This window comes from Nannobrachium achirus (assembly GCF_963921795.1).
Source record: "Nannobrachium achirus genome assembly, chromosome: 22".
NCBI classification, from domain to species: Eukaryota; Metazoa; Chordata; class Actinopteri; order Myctophiformes; family Myctophidae; genus Nannobrachium; species Nannobrachium achirus.
In genome coordinates this window covers 26,302,824-26,316,277 of record NC_137829.1, presented here as the reverse complement: position 1 = coordinate 26,316,277, position 13,454 = coordinate 26,302,824, and the positions used below count along the sequence as shown (strand labels likewise).

Below are 13,454 nucleotides of genomic sequence, written 5' to 3'. Positions count from 1 at the left end.
TAACAGAATGGGAAATATTAGATTATGATCCTTAATAGTTGTTTACTGAAAATACCGAAACTCCATGTCTTATGAAGCACTTGGTTTACACCATAGTATTATAATTCAAGTTTATGCTGGGAGAGGCATCCAGACCTGTACAAGTAAAAATGGCATTTGCTTAAAGAGTCTTTCCCTGTCTAATATTACATATTGACAATAATTTTCAAGACGTAGGTTTGTGGTGTTGAAGGTGATGAAGCCATGACATTGTTATTGGAGGAGATGTGGTATTGAGGTACCTCCCAGTCTTTGATTTCTTATGGACTTTAAATAGGAAACCAGGATTACCTGGATAATGACAGGGACCCTTTAGAATCAATCCAGCCTGGGAGCTCGGTCAGGCCTGCCGTGTGAAAATGGATTTGTGCAACGCTGTTCTTTGAGAATGGTCCAATCCCGGCCTGAAAGCGTGTGGGGCTAATCTCATAATTGCCCTGACCCCCTTATATTGTTCTGACTGAGAGTTACCATTAACTGTGAGGATATCTTTGTCCTACAATGTCAGGTGTCCTGCTGGATTGCAAGGAAAAAAAGAAAAAAAGTTTAAAAGAAAAGGAAAAAAAAGCTCAAAGGGCTATGGGAAAGACATTTATAAGTGGGAAAATTACACGTATTGTGTAATTTTATTTGCACTTCCTTTTGGCCCCAGGGTAATCGTTTGGCTGGAGACTAGCTGTCAGAAATAGAAAATCCGGATTGTTTGTTATGGTATCGGTGAGGCTATTTACTGTGCAGAATAACCTCTACAATGATGAAATCATGAGAACTATCGATAATGTCTTTGGCTGGCCTGGCCTGGCCTGGTGTCGAACCAAGGACTCACTGTCAGGATTTAGAGCATGCATTAAACCACGTGCTATCAGGTGCCCCAGAATATTTATTTGTAATAGTTTGTAAATGCATGTATTATTACAATATATGAAATCATTCTTAGCTGGAAAGCTTATACCTAAAGAGAACACTAGTGAGAAAGTGAAACTTTTCATAAACGAAATACCAACCTTTGAAGAGCAATCTCCTGTTAACGGTGCAGTAAACATTCATATGTTCCGCTGCTCTCATGAATATGCATCAGCCCAAGAGATAACACTTCGTATGTCAGTCAAGTTCTCTAAAAGGCTGTGTGGCTGCTGCTGTGTTGCCAGGTTGGTGAAAATCAAGGAGTGGGTGGATTGTCACGACCCCGGCCGTGGTCATCCCCTTCAGCGGAGGCCTGGAGAGCCATCTACAGGACCTGAGTGAAGAGGAGAGTCACAAGTACTGCACAGAGCACAAGACGCAGAGGTTAATTAGCATTCAGTCTCCCCGCACTTTATTATCAACTGTGTCCTCCACGCACTCCTTTAATTGCATGTGCTGATAGAATAATAAATGGCAGAGTAATTACCATTATAAAGCAAAGGATCCCTCTCTTTACGGAACAACTCAGTCAAAGGGTTTTCCTCTAAATTAAGTTTTTAACTGTCATCTGTCATCTGCAGGTATAATTATAACTTGGGCATTTTGGGTTTATTGTTCTCATGTGAAAACCTCTATGGAGAGAAAGAAATTGTGACAGCAGATTTTTTTTCTTTCTCTCTAGGCACAGAGCGAGGCGTTGGGTTGAATTCGTAAAAGTGCTAAATGAGTCCGTAAGCTTTCCAATTAATCAAAAGGACTCATTGGAGAGTTGAATGTCCTATGCGAAACGAAGTGACCCATCTTATTAATTTAATGAGTTTATATTGGAATGAATGGGGCCTCGCCACCGAGCTGAACTTGGACTATGAATAATTATACTGATAAAGAATTTCTTAAATCTTACTTTAATTTAGGATTAATTTAGGATAAACTGAATTTCCTATACCTGTGTCTTCCTCCTTCCACCAGTATCTTGTCCAAGATCATTAAGACTGGCTACTCAACTCTTCAGCTTGAATACTTCTTCACTGCTGGACCGGATGAGGTCCGAGCATGGACCATTCGGGTAAGGACCAACCGCTGGTTGTACATTCTCTCTCACACGCACACACACACACACACACGTACACATACACATACACGTGTGCGCACATGTGCCTACACACACACACACACACACACACACACACACACACACACACACACTCACACTCACACTCACACTCACACACACTTACACACCCATATATGTGCGCCCACACACACACACACACACACACACACACACACACACACACACACACACACACACACACACACGCACACACACACACACACACACACATGCACACACACCCATGCACAAACGCACATGCACAAACGCACAGACACATGTACACACATACATGCTCAGCGTTCCACCCTGCTGGCACCCTCACTGATATCACACACTTTCAACTTTGTCATGGTTGTGCCTTAGCTAGTCATTACAGGCCAAGGATAACTTCAATTACTGGTGAGCTGCTGAACAGTGAAAGTGGGGGTACATTGATTGAGGAGGGCAACAATTGATTTTGCCCATTACGTCCATGAGAATGTTTCCATCCTGCGCAGATCTGCCTGCCCTCCTCCTGCCGCCAGAGATAAGGGGCCTGTGCATTGTGCCTGCCTAATCTGTGTGACGGGGGCTGTCTGTGCCAAAATTGATGTCGCTTTTCATTTGACCGTTTGTGGGCCTTGCTGGGGGCTCCACCTCCCTGTGTGTCTCAGTTTACTGAGCCCGGCCCGCCGAGGGCTTTGTGCAACAGGATCGCAGGATTTACATCGATACAGATGTTGTCTGGCGTACTGCTATTGTTCACATGGGAGTTCTACAGGGATGGCTCAGATAGACAGAGAGAAGTAGAAAAAAAAGAAAGAAAGAAATGAAGGGAAGAGAAATTCATTTGAAACTTTTTGAAACCTTTGGGCTTTGACTTGCACCATGTGTGTTATTCATATCATGGCTTTATGTCCTGAAGTCAGTATAGAATCAATGGCTTGTTACATTCTTTTTCTGCATCTTTGTAATCAGTGTTATGGCAACACTAATTACACAGGACAAAAATAAAAAAAGAAACACACACAAAAGCTGTTACATTTATTGTCATATTCCTGTTAACCATTTCTATTGAAAGAAAAATAACAAATAAGAAACTTAAGAGAGATTTGCCAATAATGACATGACTATAAATGCCAGGGTTCAAGTGGTAAGATGTATTCACTGGTAAATACAGTACATGAAAATGATGGTTATGTCTTATTACACATTATTTATTACTTTTCTTGCTATTACATCCAGTATTACTGTTCTTGTTAGCACAGTCATGCCGACCTTGCCACAGCATTTTTCTGTTTGTACCTGTATCATGAGCAGTGACAAATAAACACTCTTGATTCTGGATACTTGGTAGAGTTGCTAATATCAGAGCAGATCAACACTTTATTAAAGTACACAGTGTCAGCTATTACATTTTTCATCCCTCTTTCGGATTAATAAATCTTAGTTGGATTTCATCTCCAGGACAGACTGTCTGAATCTTAGCAGAGTGGAATGAATAGTTCCACTCTTGGCTTGTGAATCATTCACCACAAACCTTAAGTTATATCAGGTCTCTCTGCGGGTCATTTATTACTATGTACTCGGAGATCAATGTAAATAATAGTTTGAAGGAATCCCATTGCCGAACTAACCCTGTATAACCTCTGGAACTGTGGTGGGAGACTATGGCTGATAGTTTAACATGCAGGGTCTGGACACTGGACTGTGTAGATCAATGCATTCATCACACTCTGAAACAAGGTATTGTAGGAAAAAGTTGACTATAAGATAGATGGATGAAATTGTTTATTGGCAACAGTTAAAAGCACTGTATCAATAATTTAAATGAATTAAGCCTCATTTCCATTGTGGTCCATTATAAAACAATCAACACCCAACAGACTATACAAACACTACAGTATGTAACACTGTATAACACGCTACATTGAAATGTGAGCTGCAGTGTTTTGACGTTTGCCAGATTATTTGGGAGGCAGGCATCAACAGTCCAGATTGTAAATACATGTACTGTACATGTCAAACTAAATAATTGTTTTCATTGCTCAGCTGAAAAAACAAGAATGTCCACATTTTTACCAATTTACTAAACTTTAGTATTAATAGCTCATACAGAGAGTATTCTGTACTTTGGCCACCATACATTCTGTATGTATATGTGTATGCTCAATAATTTTACCATATATTGATGTATTGATTTTCAACCTAAATCCAAATCACCTAAACATTGATTATTTTATATTTAGTTTATGTATTTTATTGCTGTAGAACGACACAGATGCACTGACGCATTCATGAATGGGTATATCTGCCTATGTAGGGACCTTGGGGACTATTTTATAGCTTCTCGCTTTTAAAGACAATGTGTGAGTGAGAAGAAAAGGTGAGATCACTGCTGTTGTTTTTTATGGCTAGGAAACTTTACATTTTATTCAGGTTGCATCATAGTCTTTAGGGGCATACTTGTCCCAGCATGAGCAATGCTCTTGCTACAGTATATGCAAGGAAGTGCCGCCCGGCACACTTAAAAAGCTCTACTTACAAACATGGTTGTCCTCCTCAACTTAACTGATTACAGCTAGCCTTGATTGTGTGTGAGAGGCATTTAGTCAGGTAAGCATCAGTGAGTAACTATATTAAGCCAATACATCTTGCATTGTAAAAACTACACTCAGTAATGTCGTGGCCCCAAGTCCTTTAGCATTATTAGGCAGCCTCGAGGTGACCATTATCTATCAGCCTTCTCTGCATAGTTCTTAACTAGGACAATGTGGATCTCTTGTAATGCACCATATTAAAAAAAAAAAAAAAATCCCTCCCCTAATCTATTTTTCTCCAGATAGACAAACCTTGATGCTGATTAATGGTAGTTAAACTCACAAGCACTCCGTCAATGAGATTGCATGGGGATGGTAATGTATTGGAGTCATTAAATACACATCATTCTTTTGGCATGAAATATGTTGACCCCAACCTGATTATATACATAATTAAAACCGCTCAACAGTTCCTGAGCACAGCGCTGCGGAGCAGAGAGAGAGAGAGAGGGAGCAGGTCGACAGGCAGGAGTCATAATGATACAGAGCGACCGTGTCACTTGTTTGGGTCATTTGTCATTTCCCTCCAGCATTATTTCAATGCATATAAATTGCCCATTTTATCACTCACCAGTTGTGACTTCTGGTGCTAAATGGGATTGAATGTACAAAGAATTTATGACACTGTTAAAATGTTATTTTGTCCTCTTTGAATTGGCGTCTGAAATCACTTTGGATTTTTCACGGTCAACCCAATGGCGACGAAGGGCACATTTAAATTGTACGTTAAAATAAAAACATAAATAATAACCCTCTGTTCCAAGTCAATCTAGACTTTAGAGTAATGACAAACAGCTTGTTCTCTGATATTTGATGAACTTTATGGCACCCTGTGTACACCAACAAAACATTATTGAGTATACATTTTAGCATCGCCAAACTTTGGGCAACTCAAAGTAAGGTGTGGTGCAGTGAGGTCAATACACTACTGGCTGTTCACTGCAACACTAGCTCTGCTGTTATGATCGCAGAGCAGAGCAACAACCCACAATGAGGCAAGATTGCCTGGACAGAAATCAATACCACCAAGGAATGGGAATCAGAAAGCATTGATAGCAGTGCCGGGTCCTTATCGGACTCCAGGCTGCCCTGGCAGGGCACAGCCGAGTGGAGAGCTATCCAGAAATCAGGACCGAGGCAGGAACACCCCTGACCCAGCACACCCCCTAGTGATGCACCCATCGCTGTTCCCCCTATCAAACAGTGTGTCATTCGCTCGCTGTAATCCATCTTCTCCAAAACAATTCATTTGCCTTACATGTCCTCTCTTTCCCTTCCCTGTGACAGAAAGGAACTAAGGCTCCACAGGCTGCAGGGAAGATCCATACGGACTTTGAGAAGGGCTTCATTATGGCAGAAGTAATGAAATTCCAGGATTTTAAAGAGGAAGGCAGCGAGAACGCTGTCAAGGTGAGCCATCAGGGTGCGAGTGGAGACGAGGGGAAGTCTCCTGTGATCAGTGAAGCTGACAGTCAGCACACAGCGCCCACTGCAAACCGCTCTTCACCTTTACTCAGGGGAAGAAATTACTGCACACACTCCAGGACCACTCCTGACAAGCCAAGTGATTCTGGCTCTAAACACTGCCATTGTGTTCCAGCTGTGCATATCTTTATCACATTGTGTCTTAACTGGCTCATGGTAGGTCTTGCTCATAGCTCAGCCTGGTCTCTCAGAGGTAGTACATCTTCACTTCAACAGGCATTTAGCAGAGTTGGCTTATAGCGCTCTTTGTTGCCAAATCCCCAAGCCACCATGGGCATGTGACAGTGATATAAGGAGACAAGTTAAATAAAGTGTGAAATTCTTTAAATAAGGACTGTTTCATGGATGATTGATACAGATATGTGACTTGCATATCTTTTTTAACTCCCAACGTTTGTTTTGACCTTTTTGTGTTACTGGTCTGTGCCTTTTACACATGCCCAGCTCTGTCAAATATAATAACTGATTTCATGGTGAATTTGTGAAGACAGTTATACACTATGTACTGCAGGTACAGTACCATGCACTTGTGCCAGGGGCAATATTTCAGGTTTTGCATCAATTTGACTTAAAAAAATGTAAATGCATGTTTTATTGAAATTTATTAATTCATTAAGTTTCACTTCCTCAATTGGCAGAACCAACCTTAAGTGGCTTTGAACGAAGTGAATTCAACTGGCATTGACTCAGACCTGCCATGTGTGATCAGGAGTGCGAGTCTTCAGACCCTGTCATATGAACATGATATAATAAACTGTCAACAGCTTCTTCCCACTCAGGTTTTTAGTCCAACGCTACAATATGTCATTGAAAGCACGAATGTGAAATGGAAGCATTACAACATCCTTCAAACCATTTTAAAATATATAAGCCTTTTAAACAGTATTATTTAATATAATATTTAATTCATTGCCAATATATTGTCCCCTCTCTTCATAAGCTGGCAGCAGAGGGTGAAATGTGTGGGTCCCTGGGGGGCGGTGATGCTGGGGCAGGAGGTTGCATCATTGTTATCCAAGGTTGAGATCTGAGCGTTAGATCCTTACTGCATGCTCTCTTTATAAGCTTTTCCCCTTTTGGGGCCTCATAGGAACATGGAGCGCTTCTGACTGTGGCATTAAGGCCCATACTATTTAATGACAGTTGTGGGAATAGGCTGTCTGAATAGGGCCAGTGTACGGGGATATCACATTATTAGTAATCATATCTGCTTAAGCCAAGCATGCTCCTCCAGATGGCTGCTTTCAAGTGCAAATGAACCAGTTAGACGTGTCTGGTTTAATACATACTCGGCAACCACAAATAGCCATTGATTTTTTTCCCCCTGTCTCTCTCTCCAACCAGTGTTCCTGGTGGTATTGAGCTTGGATTAAATAGTCTCCTGAGCCTTTAAAGGGACATTGATTTTTTTTCTAATTAATTGTGCGCTGTGCAGAACCAGAATGCATAAACCTGTCCATATTAGCACTTCAAGTCAATTATTTCTTTTTTGAATTTTGTGAGAGAAAATAATAATCACATCTTGCCATAGGATAGAAACGGTTTCCTTGAGAACTATGATGCGATCGGAATCAAAGACTTTACTAATTAAATTAACTGAGATGGAAATGGCCAAAAAAGAAGTGTATTTACTCCCTGTGATTGGGAAAGTAGACCTTGAGGAACGTGTGTTTGTGTGTGTTTGTGTGCACACACCCGCACGGAAACACACACACTTACACACAGATATTTGTATATGTAAGAAAGGGAGAGACAGTTTTCTTTATGTATGAGAAGAATGTAATGTTTACACAAATTAATACTACACCTTTCAAAGACTTATTTATTTGTTCATTTATTTAGTCTGTAATTTTTTATTCTGTTTGCCAACTTACAGGCAGCTGGGAAGTACAGACAACAGGGAAGAAGCTATATCGTTGAGGACGGAGACATTATCTTTTTCAAATTCAATGCACCGAATGCACCGAAGAAAAAGTGACGCGAGAGCGGCCTGTCAGCTGGCATGCTGGAATGTACTGCCAGCCAGGCTATCAATTGTCTTTGTAATTTACAGTAGACTGCTCTCTGTCAGGTCACCCCAGCCAAAGTCACCCACTGCCTCGTTTTATCTGTTTGTTTTTCTGACCCAGAGTATTGTGCCCTGCACTCTCCCATCGACCACTCCACTCCAGCGCCTTTACCAAAGCACAGGTTCACTAAAACCCTGACAGCTTTGCTATTTAAGATCAGGATCAGACCCCACTCCAAAATGTAGCAGCATTTGAAGAAGCGTATTACTCTCCAGATACTTCATTAATCTCCATCACTGGTGCCAGCAGTGACACAGCTGACAGCAGGGACAATGCCACCTGCTCCTCTCCCCCTTCTACAGATAATGCATGTTTTACAGTAGCCCAGATGTCTACACTCAATAAAACATTTGACAAAACCAGGCTGTGTGTGTTTGGGGATGTCTGTATTGAGTGGGGCACTGCATGGGGACGGTGATAGGAGTCCTGTCCGCCACTGATTAGAGAAATAGAAAGGCACATCTGACAGTGGCTTTAGCAGGCAGGCAACAACTACAATTGTATCTGTAAAGCGATGCTTATTTTAGACGGGTAAAATGTGTGATGCTGATTATCCATGCAAGAGAAATTGCCAGTTGGGATGATCATTTGTATTATGTTTGAATTAACCTTTCCATTCCAGTCATATTATTTTGTTTGTGGAAATCTCAATCGCTGTTTCCATTCACGGCTGATGAATATGTGCGTTGTTATTGTACTGTATCCTTACCCCAAACAATCATCAAGTGAGAAGGTAAAATGATGCCTTGTAATGTTTACAGTTTGCTCACTTGCATCACAGAACTACAAGGAAACAATGTCTATAAACAAAGAGAGAAATATTAATTTGAAACACACTTTCACAAAAGTCTTAATTTTATGACATTGTGAATAGTAACTCAATTGAGGTTGACACAATCTGAAAGAAAGCTGTTCAGAATTACAGTATCTGGGCTGAAGAAGTGTTTTACTCACCTCGATACTTTGTGTACAAGTGTTTGTGAATTGTTTATGATGATGGACAGCATGGCTGCGGCGGTGGAGCTCCCAAGTTAGATTTTGTTCTCCACAGGAATCAGAACAGAGCCGTACATAAGTGTCCACTGTCCATAGTTGAATATCTTGTCTAACACTGCAGAGAACAAAATGGACGATAGTTTTGGGATGGTAACAAGTGACATACACTAGAGCCTGGCCAATGCCAGATTTTGGGGTCTATCATTTGTATTATGCCAATCCCGATCTTGGAGAGTCCTAGCCCACCGATTGCAGATACTTTATCCAAAAGTGCAAAATCAATTTGAATCAATTTGAAAAACATTGATATGATTAAAGTTCTTCGAAAAATGACAATTCAGGGCGCCCTCTGGCCTACTGGTCCAGGCGCATACCACTTGGGCATTGCCACATAGGCATGGATGCCTGGCGGCGTCACCGGTTCGATTCCCGATGCGGACGACCTTTGCTGCATGTCACTCCCCGTCTCTCCCCCCCGGTCGGTCTGCTGTCCTAACAATGAAGGCATAAAAGCCCAAAAACAAATCTTTAAAAAATACAATTCAAAAACAGACAATCTACACGTAGATTTGTCTTTTACGTCAAATATTTTGCTTTAATTGGCAACAAATTGAGAGTGAGACATCATGCAGCTGCATAATGTCGTTTAAAAAGTCAAATAATGGCCAACATATCTACTAAACACATTTAGAAAGGATGTAAACATTGTGTTTGGTATGGAAATAAAAGTTGGATTCTTGAAGATGATCTGAGGATAGATGTAGGCTAGCACTCTTTATGATTTGATAAGAGGAAGGACAGATGATAACACCTGGATCAAACAGCATTAAGGCTGTTTTGCCTTGTAGCTCAATCACTGACATATGGAGGAGACACACTCCAATATCAAGCACATGCTTCCATTGTTAGTTTATTACAGTTATCATATGCTGTGTTATTATTCCATACAGCAACTGGGGCATTTTAAGCTGAGTGTTGGCTAAGTGAAACCATGCGAATCCTCTGGAGAGCACAATGGGGGCTTGAGACAAAGCTGTTTTTGCATTCTTCTTGGGCGAGAATTGTGGTGTTGGCCAACCTAGAAACCCCACGTTGAAGATCATTCATCTGCTGAAGTTTTGAGGCACTGGGATTGACAAGTTTTTCCCAGTGGTCTGGGTCTGAGTATTTTGTTTTTCATAAAGTGACAGTAAATCTTTTTTGTGAACAGTAATAAAGCTATTTAGAACCATGTATGTGTTCCATGGGGACAATATGCCACAAGAGTCCTCTTGTTCTTTAATCATGTCATAAGTAGGCAGTTTCAGACTATAGATCCACAAGCTAGCTATCATAATAAACAACCAGAAATGATCAATTATCTCATTAGATGCCTGTTTTCATATATGACCTTCTCTACAAGTGTACTGATTTTGGGGAACAAAACTCCTCTCGCTGATGTAGCAATTAAGGCACCATGTTTAGAATAGCTATGTTATACAAATCCAAATACATTATCTGGTTTAAAACAGTAGCTTATGGAGCTAACTTATAGAACTGCAAGACTGTCTGTTGGTGCAAATATTCTGTCAGCATCATCAATCATGCGGTGCCATTCTGCCCAGAGGCAAACCACAATGGCACCAGACCAAGAATGGCATACATAAAGCCTGCCTTAAAAAAGGACACATAAAAGGATGAGGCTGCTATTGTAAATCACATGCACACCAAAGAACTTTGAGAATTAAAAAAATATATATTTATGAGTTATGACAAATAAACATAAATAACCAATGGTATTCTTTCAGAGCCATAACTACACACAAAGGATTTGTGTTGGGAAATTCCATGGCTATCATAGACACATTGTATCATATCATTATGGAAAGGAAATTATCCCTATTTTGGATTACAATGAAACTGTTGCAATGGGTTGTTATAAATATTGTTTGTCGAATACTGTGCTCAATTGTAGATGTACTGGAAAGATCTGAAATCACTCTAGAATAGTTACTGGACTAAAATGGCAAAAGCTGTGTATTACTATTTATTGATTGCAATTGATTTCCACTGAATAATATTTTTCAGTATGGATTTAACTGGAGTTTTGGCAGTATATGCCTTGGGGACAACAAGCCTGCAGCAAAGTTTATTGAAAAGAATGCAAAAGGAGTGTCTTAGTAAGCAGTGTGTAACTTACCAAAAGAGATTGACTGATTTAAGTTTTCACTTTCCTTTGCTGCATTTATTACTGTAACAGTTATCACTGCTATGAAATGATTGCCACAATTACAGACCAGGATTACTTCATTTCAGACTTGGTACAGCATTTCTGCACACTACCTATTTGTATTCATAGCGCAGCACAGCAAGAGGTATTGCACTGAATGTCTAACGGAGACAAGGGAATTCTATACAACATTCCATATTATAACATTCTCTCATTTATAGACGCCAAAAGACTACACAAAGCCTAAAGCAGTGGTTCAGTGCGTGGTTGCCAAACTTTTCAGCTTGTGACCCAAATGAGAGATTAGACCCAAACTAGTGAAAATAGCAGATCCACAAGCTTGCAATGCAGCGCAAATTTTGTAGATTGGCTATTTTCACTAGGCCTACTACTATTCATATTTTATATTGATGGAATGTCTTAGATGTATTTGTTTGTTTGTTTTAAAATGAATAATGAAAAATTGAAAAATGTAGATTTTTTTTTTTACCCCAGTCGTGCGTGACACATAAAAATCGGTCAGCGACCCACAAAGGGATCCCGACACACAGTTTGGGAAACAGTGGGCAAAAGCCTATCATGTGAACATGGACTGACACGTCCAACCAAGCATTGTTTGTGCAACTGTTGAATTTGAGTGCATGAAGGCAAACCAGTGTGACTGTTCCTCTGTCTGCACTGCTGCCTCACTCCCACTGGGTAATTGTTCTAAAGTCTTCGCAGGTCCCTCTCACCAGGTGTATAGAAGGGCAGTCAATAGAAAGTGATTTCCCCTGTCTAGAACTACAGTGGGAGACAATAATAAAGCACCCCCTTATAGTATAGGCTACTACAGTTGTGTGATGGAATATAAAGCTTAAATTCAGAGGAGATAAATTGTTCTTGCAATTAGTGTCTTAGGTAGGCCACTTTGGCCCATGATTTGGTGTTGGTATTAGGATATTTCACTATCCTTTTAACTTAAAAGTCTGTGTTGAAATTGTTGATAAGTTTCATAGGGCTGCTGGAGTAAGACAGACATGGCTGTAAGGCTTTTCTAAAGCTGTTTCCATTGGCCTGTGTTTACCTGACACTTGGACTGACAGCAGAGTGATTGGAAATATCCACCATTCACCGCTGTGAGCTCCTGAGTGCCAGGAAAGTGCTTTTGTAGTCTGGCTGTAATGGACCGAGTTTGAATTGAAGGTTGGGAGAAATCTGGCCTCACTCCACTTGCACACTGTGAGGAACTGACACACCACAAATAATAGTACCCTGGCTCTGATAGCATCACAGCTACAGCGCAACATATTTGTTATTGTATTTTATTAAAATGATCCACACTTGGCATCACAGCATCAAATATACACCAATGTCAATATTTGTATCATAACTATGCAGGACATGAACTGAGGGGAAAAGAATGCTACGACTTTACTAGGTTCGGAATAGTTTTTATTTTTGGTTGCAAAATATTTATTACACCTAGAGAAGTTGCAATGTATCACTGTCTGTATACTGATAAGTTTTTGCATATTCAATTTACACTACAATATTTAAGGTAGGATACTACTACCTTACTTATAACGTGTTTTTTTTAGATAACTTGTACTTTCTTGGTTTTAAATCCTAGATAACTTGTACTTGTGTTTCTTGGTTTTACATCCTATTAGTAGACCTTGTAGCCTATATCTGAACTGTTCTGTTCAGATTGTACCATAAAACAATTAAATCCAACTAGAACCTTGCTTTGGACTGCAAGCAAAGTCAAGGCTTTCAGGCTCTGAGACAAAAACTATTTGTAGTTTAGCTCACAGCCTCACACTGTAAATTATGTAGTGGATAGGTCACATTATTTCTGGATGCCTGACTGGAAGACTGACAGAAAGAGTGTGGTGACAGTATACAACATTGTTGGCTTGGGGAGAAGAGGGGATCAATAGAGGGGAACAGAGCAACTAATACTTTACGAGCATTAATCTCTAGTTGGTGCAAAGTTGTTTAAAGCTTTATGGAAATAGCTAAGCGAGTGAGTACAACTTATTATCCCCATTAAACCCTGATGACTGCTCGAGTTG

At 40.3% G+C, this 13,454-nt stretch overlaps 1 protein-coding gene across 1 annotated transcript in view; it reads left to right on the top strand.

Annotated features, from left to right (window-relative positions):
- Positions 1-8,101, top strand: part of LOC308307406 (obg-like ATPase 1) — a gene marked incomplete at both ends in the record, with an annotated part of 41,328 nt that extends 33,227 nt beyond the window's left edge. The window contains 5 exon segments of the mRNA XM_080752666.1: positions 1,188-1,229; positions 1,231-1,326; positions 1,912-2,008; positions 5,926-6,048; positions 8,000-8,101. Of these exon segments, the coding sequence (XP_080608792.1) occupies positions 1,188-1,229; positions 1,231-1,326; positions 1,912-2,008; positions 5,926-6,048; positions 8,000-8,101 (460 nt within the window).
- Between the last annotated feature and the right edge of the window lie 5,353 nt (positions 8,102-13,454).